The 16,396-nt window shown below is 44.1% G+C and overlaps 1 protein-coding gene across 6 annotated transcripts in view; it reads right to left on the bottom strand.

The window, feature by feature from the left end:
• Window positions 1–16,396, bottom strand: part of LOC137371920 (zinc finger E-box-binding homeobox 2-like) — a 262,572-nt gene that overhangs the window by 33,059 nt on the left and 213,117 nt on the right. For 5 of the 6 annotated variants that reach the window (XM_068034977.1, XM_068034975.1, XM_068034976.1 and 2 more), the window contains exon 4: window positions 4,034–4,351. The exons of the other annotated variant lie outside the window; for it this stretch is intronic. In XM_068034977.1, coding sequence (XP_067891078.1) covers window positions 4,034–4,351 — 318 coding nt within the window. The remainder of the gene's footprint in view (window positions 1–4,033; window positions 4,352–16,396) is intronic. 6 annotated transcript variants of the gene reach the window in all.

Below are 16,396 nucleotides of genomic sequence, written 5' to 3'. Positions count from 1 at the left end.
TGGACAGCAATCCCAAAATAAATATACTAGCTTTGCAAAGGCCGGAGGATGGGAAAACCTGATAAAAAAATGAATTTTACTGACCATGAGCTATAATGAATCTGGAACGTTTACTTTAAAGTTGATGTTGGAAGCACAAGACCAATATCAGGAGTTGGCAATACGAGCACTCCAATACAGAATTTGACATAGAACCATAGAAAAATTCTGGTACAGAAGGAGGCCATTCAGCCCATTGACATGTTAATAGGGTGAGATGAAGAAAGGTGAGAGGAGGCTTGTTGGAGCATAAACAGGAGCATAGACTTGTTGGGCTGAATGGCCTGTTGCTGCGCTTTAAATTTTGTGTAAAAGCAATTTCATGGGATGGACCCCATTGAATCATATTTAAAGGTGCTTTCAGATATCTCAGGTTGCTGGATAGCAATGCTCATGTACCAGCTACCTGTGTATACATTATTGAAAAAGCACCATTAAACCTAAAGATCACAAAACATCAGAACTGGTCCAAGGAATACTAGTGAGCCTAGAACATATATATCTGGATCTTTATCATTTTATCAATTATGCATATTTTGAATGGGCAGGGAAGAGGGCTGTACAAATGGATGCATCTAGATCCTGCATCTAGACTGCAATACACTTGCATTTTTAACTCTGTTTAGCCTAAGATCCATGTGGCAAAGCAGCAGGCAATGATTTTCAGTTCATGGCTCTCCATTCATTAACTGTTAACCCTATGTCCCGACTGAGTCATTGCACCTCAAGGCTTGATACTGCTGTTTGCCAGCTGGGCATGTTAATGCCAGTTATAGTTGGTTTGTGCATGGGTGAAGAGCATCTGCACATGTCCATTTGAGATAAAGGGCTGGATTTTAACAGCACGCCGCCGATCTCGGCAACAAGCTCAAAAGATGGCAGCCCGTGCACGCCAAAAAGCCGCCGCGATCTTCCACGCAGTGGCTCATTTAAATAGCTGGGTGGCCTGCACCCCCCCCCCCCACAATCATGTCCATCCCCAGCAATGGCGTCAGCGGTTTGTGCACAGGGCACTGGCACCATTTTTACAGGGAGCCAGCCCTGCCAGTCAGTTTGAATTTTTAAAGCTGTATCCCCCCCAAAATTTATACAATAAATTTCTAACACCCCTTTTCCACCCCACAATAACAGTTACATTAACTATTTGCCCTTCCCCCCAAAACACTTACCTTTTAAATCTGACCTTCAGCCACCTTTAACCACTGCACAAAGTTTAAAGATCACCCCTTCCCAACATCCTCTACACCCATTACGTTCATTTGTCTCTGTTCCCCCCCCCCCCCCCGCACTGAAAATCTTAACTCCTTCCCCCTCCCCACCTGTGTCACTTTGGCTTTCCCCAGATGAGGAATTGAAGGCGTGGGAGTGCCGGCCGCCGCACCATGGATCGCGGCGGGCCCAGAAGATTTAAGGTAAGTTGATTTAAATTTATGCATGTCAGTAATTTAAATCCAGGTCACATTGCCCAATGGCGGGGGGGCGGCCACCACAGAGCCTTGCCACCGCCAGGATGATCGGGCTGGGCCCTCCCGGCATCAGCCTCCGTGGCAGGCCTCTGCCAGAACAATCTTCTGTGCAGGCTTTGTGCCCCTGTCCCATTGCCTCGGGTTCTCCATTGTTTCAGACATCATGAACGGTAACTAGTCTGTTACCTATTTGCATTTTAAGGATGCCTTTGACCCAGGGAAAGGATTAACACACAAATAATGAAGTAGGCTACTGAATCTCTAATGCCTGACCATTTCTTCAGAATGTAGCCTTGACAGCTTTGCAGTGGGCGTCATGCGTGTTCTCTTGGGTGACCTTTCACTAGCCCATTGTATTTATTAGCAATCTGGATTACTGCCAGGCCTTAGTGAGGCTGGTATGACATTGCCATGCCTTCACTTGTGTAGGCGCAGCCTGTGTATAGATTGTCTACACATAGTGCTCTGTTCCATGAGAGCCTTTAGCATCAATTGTAACAGTGCCAAACAATGGTGTATTGCTAATTTTTTTTACTGCTTTGCATCGCAATTTAGATAAATCAAAAAGCTTACTAATATAGCCTCAACCGCACCAAGGTACTGAACTGATATTTTGGAAGGCAACAATGGCATACAGTAGTCGACAATGTATACTGCCAAGTTATGCGCACTTACCTTCTCTCCATCCCACTCTCCACAATATGTTATACATTTATTTTTTAAAAGTTGGCTAAAATGCTCTGGGTTAGAGAAGGATGAAATAGGCTGGCTCCCATCCTTGATGACTGTACACCAGTTCCTACTGGTACATAGGAACATAGGTAATAGGAGCAGGAGTAGGCCATTCAACCCTTTCAGCCTGCACTACCATTCATGGCGGACCTTCCATCTCAATGCCATGTTCCCGCACTATCCCCATATCCCTTGATATCTTCAATATCTAAAAATCTATCGATCACTGTCTTGAAAATACTCAATGACTGAGCCTCCACAGCCCTCTGGGGTAGAGAATTCAAACAATTCATCATCCTCTGAGTGAAGAAATTCCTCCTCCTCTCAGTCCTAAATAGCCTAATAGCCTACCTCTTACTCTGAGACTGTGTCCCCTGGTTCTAGAACAGACCCCCCTGCCCCAGGGAAACATCCTTCCTGCATCTACCCTGTTGAGCCCTGTAAGAATTTTGGATGCTTCAATGAGATCACCTCTCATTCTTCTAAACTCTCGAGAATACAGGCCCAGCCTCCTCAATCTCTCCTTATAGGACAATCCCACCATCGCAGGAATTAGTCTGGTGAACCTTTGTTGCACTCCCTCTATGGCAAGTATATCTTTCCTTAGGTAAGACGACCAAAACTATACACAATGCTCCAGCTGCCCGTGTGAGGATAGCAGATAAATGTAATATTGGGTTAGACTGCAGCATCTACCTCAATCAGACAACCTGTTTATGCACATGTGAACAGTGGCCTCTTCCAAGAGATGTCAGAGGGCAACAACCACTCATGGAACCCTACATTAATAAGTAGTGGAGAGGGGAAAAAGATAAAACAAAGAAACTTCCTGTTATGGAGGAGCTAGGGAAAATAATTGTGACTTCCCCATCTTCCCTGGATAGACGTTCTTCTGCAAAAACATTTTGGCAAGTAAAAGTATCTGGTGCCATTCTTTCAGCAACTCCATCTGACTGAAATTATTAGAAAATGTATTGCATAACACTCTGGCAATTAAAAATATATTAGACTAATCTTCATCCCACCTCAACCATTTACAATGTACTACCCACAGCACAATAAGTTTTTTTATTTGCCAGTGGTAGATGAGAAGCATGTATAATGGTATCATTGGGCTCACAGAGTCTGAGTGTCAACTGGCAATCACATCTTTTATGGCTAATGTACTTTTCAAGGTACCATTATCTAATACTTGCATTGATATAGTGCTTTATCATGCTTTATCATTAAATTTCTCACTCAGTTTGAGGGATGGATTTTATTTTCCCATCGGTGGGAGGGGCGGTGGGTGAAAAACAGCTGGCCCACGTGGGTCGTGTGACACCATGCCGCCATGATCTCGTGCACAGTGGCTCATTTCCATACACAGGGTGGTCCACTCCCCCCTCCCCCCCCCCCCCCAATCACATGGTGGGGGCTGGCTATGCAACACTGGCAACGGCAGCAGCTGCCTCTGCGCAGGTGCTGGTGCCATTTTTAAGGGGCTGCCAGACCTGCACAGTGAAAAAAAATTTCAACCCCAGAAACCGCCCCCCCACCGAACTACACTGTACATAAATGTGTAACCATTCCCCTGCCCCCTCCCCCACCAATACACAGAAAATAAATGGCAGCACCCACCACCCACCCCCCCACAACATTTAAATTGAACATTTGACCTCTGCCCCTCACAACTGCACAAAGTGTAGAGGTCACCCCTTCGCGCCCCCACCCCCCACCTATACTAGAAAGGTACAGTCGACCCCCCCCCCCCACCCCCACCACATACTGAAAATCCTATGTTTCCCCTTCCCCACCTCGGTGGTGCCAGCTTTCCCTGGATGGGAAAGTGAAGGTGCGTGAGTGCCGGCCGTCACACGGAAGATCCCGAACATCCAGCAAGATCGTGGCGAATGGTATGTTACTGTAATCATGTCCTTTATTTAAATATTTAATGCTGGGTCCCGTCGCCAGCAGGGGGGGTGGTGGGGGGGATGCGCCACAGAGCCTTGCCGCCGCTGGGAAGATCAGGCCCAGCAATCCCTGCATCAGTCTTCGTGGCAGCTGCTGCTGCTGCGATCTTCCGGCAGCCCCCGCCATGGAGCCCAATGTCGGGAGCTCAACATAATTCAGCCCTGAGGGTGAGAAAAGTCGGTCTAAGACTAGTGTTTTAAATTTATATAAAGACAATTACAAAGGTATGAAGACAGAGCTGGCTAAAGTGAACTGGGAAATTAGGTTAAAGGGTAGGACAGCTGAGATGTAGTGGCAGACATTTAAGAAGATATTTCACAACAGTCAGCAAAGATACATTTCAGTGAGAAAGAAAGACTCTAGGAGAAGGATGCACCATCCGTGGCTAACTAAGGAGGTTAAAGGTAGGTCAAATTGAAAGAAAAAGTGTGCAATTCTGTGAAGATTAGTGGTAGGTCAAAAGATTGGACAGAATTTTAAAAACAGCAAGGAATGACTAAAAACATAAGGAGGGAGAAATTTGATTATGAGAGAAAGCTAGAAATATAAAAACAGATAAGAGTTTCTAGAAGTATTTAAAAAGGAAAAGAGTAACTAAAGTGAGCATTGGTCCGTTACAGGGTGAGACTGGGGAATTAATAGTGGGAAATAAGGAAATGTCAGAAGCATTGAACAGATATTTTGTGTGTGCCTTCACTGTAGAAGACACAAATAACATCCCAGAATACTTGTAAATCATGAGGTGAAAGGGAGGGAGGAACTTAAAACTATTACAATCACCAGGGAAAGGGTACTGAGAAAACTATTGGAACTAAAGGCTGACAAGTCCCCAGGACATGATGGCCTGCATCCTGGGGTCTTTACAAAAGTGGCTGCAGAGATAGTAGATGCATTGGTTGTAACTTTCCAAAATTCCCTAGATTCTGGAACGGTCCCAACAGATTGGAAAATAGTAAGTGTAATTCTTCTATTCAAGAAAGAAGGGAGACAGAAAGCAGGAAACTACAGGCCAGTTAGCCTGTCATAGGGAAAATGCTAGAATCGATTATTAAGGAGGTTATAGCAGGGCACCTAGAAAATCTTAATGCAATAAGGCAGACTCAACATGGTTTTCTGAAGAGGAAATCATGTTCGACTAATTTATTAGAGTTCTTTGAGAAAGTAACAAGCAAGGTGGATAAAGGGGTACCTGCAGATATGCTGTACTTGGATTTCCAAAAGGCATTTGATAAGGTGCCACATCAAATATTACTACACAAAATAAGAGCTCATGGTGTAGGGCGGAGGGTGGGTAACATATTAGCATGGATAGAGGATTGGTTAGCTAATAGGAAACAGAGAGTAGGCATAAATTGGTCATTTTCGGGTTGGTAAGATGTTAGTGGTGGAGTGTCACAGCATTGGGCCTCAACTTTTTACAATCTGTGTCAATGTCTTGAATGAAGGGACTGAATGTATGGTTGTGAACTTTGCTGATGACACAAAGATAGGCAGGAGAGTTAGTTGTGAAGAGGGCATAAAGGAATATAGATAGAAATAGTTGTTTGGTAGTACAGAACATGAGTATTGCTGAAAGTAGAGACATGTTGTCGAAGCGTCTTGTGCTTGTGGGCGAAATTTGGCTGATGGAATATAATGTGGGAAAATGTGAACTTGTTCACTTAGGCAGGAAGAATAGAAAAGCAGTATAATATTAAATTGGCGAGAAATTGCAGTACTCTGCAGTACAGAGGGATCTGGGTGTCCTGGTACATGAATCACAAAAAGTTAGTATGCCGGTACAACAAGTGATTAGGAAGGCAAATGGAGTGTTGTCGTTTATTGGAAGGGGAATTGAGTATAAAAGTAGGGAATAAAAACAGAAAGTACTGGAAGCACTCAGCAGGTCTGACAGCATCTGTGGAGAGACAGAGTTCACGTTTCAGGTCTGTGACCTTTCATCAGAGAGATTCTTGATTGACAAGGGAGTCAAAGGGCATAGCAGGTAGACAGGAAAGTAGAGGTGAGGCCACAATCAGATCAGCCATGATCTTATCAAATGGCAGAGCAGGCTCAAGGGGCCAAATGGTCTACTTCTGCTTCTAATTCATATATATGTTCATATGTTGAAATATATCAAAGCACTTCACTCAATTAATTACTTTTGAAAGGCAGAGACTCTTTTTATGTAGGCAATCATAGGTTAACTCTTAAAAAGCTTCTTTACCCTTCTAGCCATCATGCACCAAGAAGATATTTTTGAGCAGCACTGGCAAAAGCCTGGCAAATGATTATCTAATTGGACAGTGGTGAGTATGTATGGTGAAGAGGAGAGATAGGGAAATATTCAACTCTGATAGTCTTCTTCTTTGGCCTCCTTGTCTCGAGAGACAATGGGAAAGCGACTAGAGATGGTCAGTGGTTTGTGCAGCAGCGCCTGGAGTGGCTATAAAGGCCAATTCTAGAGTGACAGACTCTTCCACAGGCGCTGCAAATAAAATTGGTTGTTGGGGCTGTTACACAGTTGGCTCTCGCTCTGCACTTCTGTCTTTTTTTCCTGCCAACTGCTAAGTCTCTTCAACTCTCCACTCTTTAGCCCCGCCTTTATAGCTGTCTGCCAGCTCTGGCGATCATTGGCAACTGACTCCCACGACTTGTGGTCAATGTCACAGGACTTCATGTCACGTTTGCGGATGTCTTTAAAGCGGAGACATGGACGGTCGGTGGGTCTGATACCAGTGACGAGTTCGCTGTACATAGCGTCCTTGGGGATCCTGCCACTTTTCATGCGGCTCACATGGCCAAGCCATCTCAAGCGCTGCTGGCTCAGTAGGGTGTATATACTGGGGATGTTGGCCGCCTCGAGGACATATGCGTTGGAGATATGATCCCGCCACCTGATGCTAAGGATTCTTCGGAGGCAGCGAAGATGGAATGAGTTGAGACGTCGCTCTTGGCTGACATACGTTGTCCAGGCCTCGTTGCCGTAGAGCAAGGTACTGAGGACACAGGCTTGAAACACTTGGACTTTTGTGTTCCGTGTCAGTGCGCCATTTTCCCAGACCCTCTTGGCCAGTCTGGACACTCTGATAGTAGAGCTGATATATTTATTAACATCGTCCTTCCTTTCCTGAGTGCCCTCTCATAATTGCCTTCCCTTTCCAGGTTGCATCCCTTCCAAACGCATCCTCTTCCCCTTTAACAATCTACCTCAGGACTGCGGCTGGCGATGCAACAGTTTGGCATTCAAAGCTTGTAGCCAGCAAGTTGCCTGGGGATGCAAAGCACATGTCCGTAGCTCACTAACCTGACTTAAATAAGGCCTGACACCTCAGGCCTTCCTGTTCAGGTGCAGGGATTGAATTTCTAGGTCTACGTGTCTCCCAATTTTGCTGCAATGTTATGGGAGTAATATTTTTGATTTATCGAATTCTTTAAACCCCTTCCTGATAATTTGAATTAACACCTACTGCTATCACTTGGGACCAAACTAAGTATAGTTGATTGCAAACATAACAGAGCCAGCTAGTATTTTAATACCACTTGCCAAAAATGCCGTACTTTTGTTTGTTTAGACTTGGCTTGGTGATTGTCCCTTTAATTTCAATCACAACATATATGCAGTTGAAAGACTGCAGCAGTGAGAAATAGCAAATACACGTTACAACCAAATTCAATATGCATGTTGCGAGAGCAGATCAAACTCGTTTTTGAACTATAGGCTGAACCAAGCTACTTTTGGACCAATACAGACATTTGTTCAGTTAAAAGGGCAACAGCGAATTACTTTTGAATCTACGTGCCAGTTCTGAAAATCCAAACAAGCTATGGCAACTAGTGAAAGAGTATAAGAACATATGAGTGGTTGAAAGCATGCATTTAATAGTACTGAGAAAGTCAAGCTGATTAGAATCTTCACACGGAAACGTAAAATAGATTAACCAGAGAAGATTACAAGGAAGAAAAGAACTACTTGTATAAAGGTTACCTATAAAAGAACACCTTTGCATTAGACTGCAACTCTTTTATTGTTTTTTCCACTTAAGGAGTTAGATAATACTTCTGACGGTAAATACATAATTGTATTATCTTGATATTTTAAAATTAAAATGTTGTCTGATGTAATACTCTACTGTTTTTAAGGACTTGAGAGCGATCCTGTGGATTTAGTATAAATTCAAATAGCTTAAGAATGAGCAGACAGGATTTTCTATTTGTTATCCCGCATTTGCTACTGATTGCTTATCTTGCTCTCAAGGCTTGGATAGACACTCTCAAAAGCATGGGGAGTTGGGGCTCACTCATGAGAGTGATCAAACATAATGACAACTGAAGTCATCTAGAGTAAGATGGGTAAAAAGTACCAAAAAACTTAACAGCCACTTTGCAGAGATAAAAATAATCAAACTGCCACCAGCTTTAGGAGGGAGTTTTTCACGAGGCATTAACACATCAAAAGTTTAAGATGTGGACATAAACTGAGAGTTTTATCAACATCATCTGAATTCTTCTCGAAATGCTACTGCCTGAAAACACTCCCAAAAAGTTGGTACACTACTCTATATAAAAGCAAGACTTGCATTTATCTCATACTTTCATGAGCTCTGGAAGTGCTTTACAGCCAATGAAGTACTTTTGAAAAGTCACTATTGTAATGTAGGGAACACAGTATTTATTATGCATATATTGTATATATGGAGCTTCTAATCATTTCACAACAGTAGCAAAGCAATGATATGTTTTTTATAGTAGACATCCAAGCTTGCACCATATGATTCAAAGTGTAGCACATGATTCATATTGCAACAAAAGGGACAGGGATCACATCACATATACATTTTAAGGTTAACAGAACTAGGAATCATTATTCTCATTAGACGTGTGAAAGCGATTCAATATAAAAGATTAATTTAAAAATGTTAGTGCCTTCCGTAGGAGTTGCATTTCCTTTAGCAATTATCTTCTACCTTAATTAAACATATTTATCTTTCTACTACACTCAGTTATTTCTTTATTACATCTTAACTTTACTGTGAACAGTTAAAAATCTTACAAGCAATAATGAATGTAATTGTGAATCGTCTTTACTGAAGCAGTGAAATAAAAAAAAAGTTGACATATTTTTGAGCGTAAAAATTAAACCTGTGTGTGATTGTGAATTATTAAATTCTCAACACCTAGCACATGATCCACAGCTTTAAATTTACAACATCAAATATTGTGATAGATTTTGTGTTGATGTGTTATCCTCCTATTAGTATCAACTCTATATAACGACCCTCTATAGCACACTCTTAAATATAAAGCTGATTTCCATGATTTTTAATACAGCTATATAGGAAATATTACTATAGTGTACTCCCCCTGGCTAGGAAGAGCAAATATTAGCCAAGGTTCTCGTTCCTGATTGCTATCCCAGTACTCCTGCTAGTGACGTGTATAGGTGTGGTTGTTGATTAAGCAAGGCTATAAAGGTTTCCAGAACTAAGGTAGGTAGTTGGAGTTAAGATATAGATCAGCCATGGGGCTTATTGAATAGTGGAGCAGCCTCAAGGGGCTCAATGGCCGACTCTTGTTCTTTTAGTACTGCAAGCTGGGTTTTCTAGGTTAAATTGTAGACTGATCTTATCGTAAATGCTTTAATACTTAAGGGAAGTCGTCCATGTTTGCAGGGAGCCTTGCCTGCTGAGAATGCCTATCGAGATTTCTGTGTGCATTGCACACCATTTTCCATCCATCTGCCAGAAGCTCAAAGACACAGAATGTCTGCTTTGGATTAACATTTGCTAGATGCTAATACAGCTGCTAATATGTTGTACACCTAAACAGTATAGTCCAGACCAGTGAGGCACACTATGAAAGGCAGACAACCTGGATGGACAGAAGCCTGTTAATAAATGATTTTGGTTATTTCAAAAATAGACAAGATATCTCACTGTGCTCAGATAAGACTTGGGTGAAGGCAGATGTAATTTGTCTGTATTTCTGCTCACAGCCACTTAAGGAGGTCACTTAATATGGTGGACTGCCTTAATCACAGGTCCATTGAGTCTCAGCTACATCCCCCATCTCTCCTTCATGACCACTGCATGTGCTATCATGCCTTGTCAATCACTAGTTTTTAAAAGGGTTTGAAATATCCCACAGGACACCTATTTTTTTTCTTCAGGTGGTCAGAAATGCAACTGCTGTTTGACAATTTGTTTTATACTAAATGGCTCGCTGCTTCAAGTGAATGTGGTCATATTCTCATGGAAATCTCATCCAAAAGCTGCAATTAAATTCGCAATCTCATGAACATTCTTGAAATAGTGGCACAAAGTCAAATGTAGCACAGTTTGTGACCCTGCTTTAGAATTTTAAAAAGTTCTGTAATCCTCATTGGCTGCTGTGGTGACAGAACTAACGTACTAAAATCAGTTCCGAAGAAGGGTCACTGACCCGAAACGTTAACTCTGCTTCTCTTTCCACAGATGCTGCCAGACCTGCTGAGTATTTCCAGCATTTCTTGTTTTTATTTCAGATTTCCAGCATCCGCAGTATTTTGCTTTTATTTACTAAAATCAGTAATGCCTCTCGGCATGAATTGAAAGTTTTATTTACCCTTGTTCTCCTGAAAGTGGTGATTCCTGTTGAGGTACAGTTCTAAGGGCTTGGCAGCCAGTCTTCATGCATGAGCCTTTGTGTCACCAGACTGTTTAATCATGGGGTCATTTCTTGTTGGTTATGAGCATGCAGATAGATTTTGATTCTTGGGTGGCTGACTGGTGTAGCAGTGGAGAGGCTCAGGACTCATAAACAATGTCTCAGGGAGCTGCACACCTCTAATGGTGCCCACTGCAATTTGCCAATTGGCCAATTGAAGGCTGACTTTAACACTGAGCCAGGCCACAGGCAGGTAAGACTGGGGAGCGGGGTGGGGGACAAGCCCAAGCAAGCAGTAGCCTGAAGTATTCTTGATCTCACAAATATTAGATCAAAAAAGATACGGGGCCATATTTTGAAATCACTGCTGGACAAATGGGTGAAGTGTTGGGCAACGCATTTGCCCATTTGCACCTCAAAATTTCAAATGGTGACTAATGTACATCTAACTGGCCTACCACTACAAACAGACAGGTGCTCTTCCAATATGGTGGCGGTCAGAGTGCCAGAGCAAACAGAATGCTAATTATCTGACGTCATTAACATGCTGTTCTATTTATGCTGGGCGATAAAATTGGGCCCACATTTTCCAAAGGAGTAACGATCAGAATCTGGGATCTGTGCTGACCTTTCACCTCCTTAGCTAGGAGCATTGTGGCCAATTAAAATGCCCCAGCTTATTCAATCTGGGACCTTCTTAGTCAATTAGTTTTAAAAAAAATTATTAATGGATATTTCTATATTGACTTCGATAGGTCTTTGATTAGGAAATAGGATCAAAATTATCTGAAGCTTCACAGCAGCAAATAATATAAATATATATCATTAAATGCTGACAGTTCAACAATGGTCTAAAGCCTAAGGGGCTCAGGTAGAACAAAATCACATTGATGGCACAATCAGTGGCACCTTGTACTCAAACAAAAAATCATAATACTGCGGATTCTGAAAATCTGAAATAAAACAGAAAATGCTAGAATTACTCAGCAGGTTAGGCAGCATCTGTGAAGAGAGAAAGTGAGTTAACAGGCTGGATTTTAAGAGCCTACTGCCAATCTCTGCAGCAAGCTCATAAAATGGCAGCCCACCTGTGCGGGCCGCAAAAGAGCCACCACAATCTCAAGCGCAGCAGCTCATTTAAATAGCTGGGGCAGCCCAAACCCCCGCACCCCACAAATCTCATGGAGGGGGCAAGCTGTCTGTCCCTGGCAATGGTGCCAGCTCCTGTGCGCAGGCGCTGGTGCCATTTTTAAAGGGCAGCCAGCCCTGCTGCCCGATTTAAATTTTTAAAGTCCTACCCCCCAAATAAATAAATTTCTTATGCCCGTTTCCCAACCCCAATAACAAGTACAATAACTATTTGTCATTCCACCCCAAAACACTTGCCTTTTACATCTGACCTGTCCCCCACAAACTGCACAAAGTTCAAGGTTCAATGCCACAAAGCCTCGCTGCTGCCGGAAGGATCGGGTGAGGCCCTCACGGCGTCGAGGTCCGTGGCGGGCATAATCAGGAGCCATCTTCAGGCCCGCCCCGCCACTGAACCCGACGTCTGGGGAAGAACAAAATCCAGCCCAACATTTCAGCTCAAAGACATTTCATCAGAACTAGGAAGAGTTAGAAATGTAATATGTATTAAGCTCGTTAAAGTTTATTTTTTTTATTTAGAGATACAGCACTGAAACAGGCCCTTCGACCCACCGAGTCTGTGCTGACCAACAACCACCCATTTATACTAACCCTACAGTAATCCCATATTCCCTATCACCTACCTACACTAGGGGCAATTTACAACGGCCAATTTACCTATCACCTGCAAGTCTTTTGGCTGTGGGAGGAAACCGGAGCACCCGGGGAAAACCCACGCAGACACAGGGAGAACTTGCAAACTCCACACAGGCAGAACCCAGAATTGAACCCGGGTCCCTGGAGCTGTGAGGCTGCGGTGCTAACCACTGCACCACTGGTCAGAAGGTGGAAAAAGAACAAAAGGGAAGGTCTGTGATATGGTGGAAAACAGTAGAGATTAAATGATTGGTGGTGTAGGGTCAAAGGGAATGGTGATGGGGCAAATAAAGAAACAAAAATGGGTTGAATTTTATACAGGCGCCACGCTGCGCAGCAGCACCCTTTAAAATCAGCGCGGTGTGCCCGCATTCAGCAGCCGCCGAGGAGCCCCCGCTATATTTCGCGCGGGGGCTCATTTAAATAGTGGAGGCGAAGCGCCCGCCCCGATGACATGAGGGGGAGGCCACTGCACCCCTGGCAACGGCATCCGGCGGCACCACGAAGGTGCCGGCGCCATTTTTAAAAGGCTTTAAGCCCTTCCTAATAATTATAATTTTTAAAGGGAAAATATAATTGATTTTTCTTAGATATAAAAATAAGTGATGGAGGCCCTTCCCCAAACCCTCCAATGGTTATGTCATTGCCTGAAATGACCATCAATTGATTTTTCAAACACCCGAACATTCCCCCCCCCGACCTTCAATCTTTTGCCCTTCAACCCCTTCCCATCATCCCCACATTCAATACAAATTGATTTCCCTGCTCCTCCACCCCTCCTGCCCTGAAAATTTTATTCCTCCCCCTTCCCCACCAGGTTTTTGCCTTGGAACTCCATGCGGTTGCTGCAAAGAGGTCCCCCTGCTGCTAGCAATGTGCGGCGAGGCCTTCTCTGTGAATTTTACCAAACCCTGCGCTGTGACCAGTAGCATTGAGGGGCTGCTAAAATTCAGCCAGATGTGTCTGGAGGAGATGTGAATGGCAGAATGACGAACAACTGCCATCCAAAAGCAAAAACAAGAGAAAAACGAGAGTACCAAAACCTGCAAAGAAATAGGAAACAAAATGAGGGCAGAGGTTACGGTCTGAAATTGTTGAACTCAATGTTTAGTCTGGAAGGCTGTAAAGTGCCTAATCAAAAGATGAGTTGCTTATGTTGAGCTTCTTTGGCCGAACACAGAGAGGTCAACATGACAGCAAGGTGGAGCACCTTGTACTCACCTTGACTAGGTTCCCATGTGCTGTGACAGAAACAGCAGACCAACCAAACATAACTGTGAGCTCCTACAAATTAATATAAATTACAATCAACCACCAGGCAAGTAATCCATTCATGGTGACTGACGCCACTTAACTATTATCATCACCATGATTTATCTACTATACAGTAAGGATTTTGAGTCTTCTTATTTGCGCCATACATATTTCCGGTGTCAGGATTTTGGATGTCACATCACATGTCATGCCACAGTTTAAGCTGCAAGGTTTGTATGCCTACCTTTTAGTTCCCCCAAACATATACTCCACAGGACCATAATGTTTTATGTTCCCTCTCCATTGCCCAGCCTGAAGCCCTGGCCAGTTCTTTCAGTCAACCCAGCATTAAAAAACGAAAAGAAAGACTTGTGCCTTTCACGACCACCTGACGTCTCAAAGCACTTTACAGCCAATGCATTACTTTTTGAAGTGTAGTTAGTCACTTTTGTAATGTAGGATACACGGCAGCCAATATGTGCACAGAGCAAACTCCGACAAACAGCAATGTGTTAATGACCAGATAATCTGTTTTTGTGATGTTGATTGAGGGATAAATATTGGCCAGGACACCAGGGATAACACCCCTGCTCTTATTTGAAATAGTACCACGGGATCGTTTATATCTACCCAAGCAAGCATATGGGGCCTCAGTTTAATGACTCACCCAAAAAATGGCACCTCCAACAGTGCAGCACTCCCTCAGTACTGCACTGGAGTGTCAGCATAGATTTTTGCAGTCAAGCGCTGGAATGGGACTTGGAACCTGGAAGCTTGAGACTCAGAGGCGAGAGTGCTACCAACTGAACCACTGCTGGCACTTGCAGTCCTAGCCAAATGTTTATCCCAATCTGGAGACCCCCGACCCAGGATCCAGTGCCTAAACTCTGGTCGGATTCCTCCCCCAAATAGTGATCCTCCACTTTGATCCCATCATCCTGTGGTCCGGAAGTGGAAGTAGTGAAAAAGGAGAGAATTAAAGAAGGGCAATGCGAGAGAACGTGAGGAGCACTGGAGACAGAGAGAGAGAGAGAGAGAGAGAGAGAGAGAGAGAGAGAGACAGAGACAGAGACAGAGAGAGAGAGAGAGAGAGAGAGAGAGAGAGAGAGAGAGAGAGAGAGAGAAACTTGAGACAGAAACAAGATGTAGCAAAAGAAGCAGATGTAGAGAGTGAGAGAAGCAATAACAGAAGGCGACATGTGGAACTCGCTGCCACATGGAGTGACTGAAGCAGACAGCATTGACACACTAAAGGGGAGGCTTGATGCATACATAATGTTGATGTTTGAGGGCAGGGCAAGATGAGGTCATTAAAGTGAGAGGAGTCTCATGTGGAGTATAAACACTAGCACAGACCTATAGAGCCGAATGGTCTGTTTCTGTACTGCAGATTCTATGTAATTCTATGTGAGAAAAAGTCTCTTCTGACTCACCACAATGTAGTACCACAGGAGATCTGTTTGTTTTAGCATAATGTCAGCTTCTTTAACAGTAAATGAGATTTTAAAATTTCTTGCAGCCAAATTATGTTTTTCAACAGAAATTAGGGCTATAGCCCAGTCAATGAGGTGGGTCCTTGGTCAACTACTACCTCATTCCACCCCCAAACCCAACACATTGGGCTGAATTTTCTGGAGATGGCAGAAGTCCTGGGCTGGGGCCAAATGTGGGAGGTGATCCTGCGTCGGTGAGTGGCAGGACCCGGGGTGGCATATTGCTGCCACCGGCTACTGAAGAGGGTGCTGCCGGGGTTGCTGTCCAATTAAGAATGGCATCCCACACCCAAGAACTGCCAGTCCAATCAGAGGGCTGGCAGCTTAGCAGCCTCAGCAGTGCCACTGCTATTGGTAACCATTGTTGCGACTGCAGCTGCAGGGAGAGGGTGTCTCAATGGATGGGCACCCTTGGAAACAGGTATGTAGGGTTGGGGGTAATCAAGGTCTGGCAGACAGGCCCTGGTGATCGTGGGGGTGGTGGGTCATGAAGCACCGGCAGCGCCATTGCCACTAGGGCGGCCATTACAGCCAGCGAGGGGGTAGGGCCCCAGCGTGGGCCATGAAGTGCTCCTAAAGGAAGATGCCCCACCCCAGAATCTGCTGTCAGGCCACCAGGTTTCACCCTGCGGTCTCTCCACACGGTCGTGGCCCCTCCCAATACAGACAAAATGTCTGTGGAGGCTGGAAGTGGCCTTTAATTGGCCACTTAAGTGGCACAATTGGCCTCCCGCAGGTGACCAAGCCACCAACTTTCCTGCCGCTGGCAAAATAGCATGACGGCAGGAAGATGTCAAGTAACCCCCACCTCCCGACATCTTCCTATGCCATTTTGCCAGCTTTCCCACTTCCCAACCCGTTTCCAAAGGGCCCGAAAAATTCCAGCCATTATACCCAATCGTATTTTCGACTCAGGACTCCCCAACAAAGTTTGAAAACCTGCTAAGCAACTTTATATTCTCATGCACACTTTTATTTTATTCATTTATTCATGGGATGTGGGTGTCACTGGCTAGGTCAGCATTTATTGCCCATCCCTAATTACCCTTG

The sequence above is a fragment of the Heterodontus francisci genome, chromosome 7, assembly GCF_036365525.1.
Source record: "Heterodontus francisci isolate sHetFra1 chromosome 7, sHetFra1.hap1, whole genome shotgun sequence".
Lineage (NCBI taxonomy): Eukaryota > Metazoa > Chordata > Chondrichthyes > Heterodontiformes > Heterodontidae > Heterodontus > Heterodontus francisci.
Note: the sequence above shows the minus strand (reverse complement) of the source record. Positions and strands in the feature narration are given on the sequence as shown.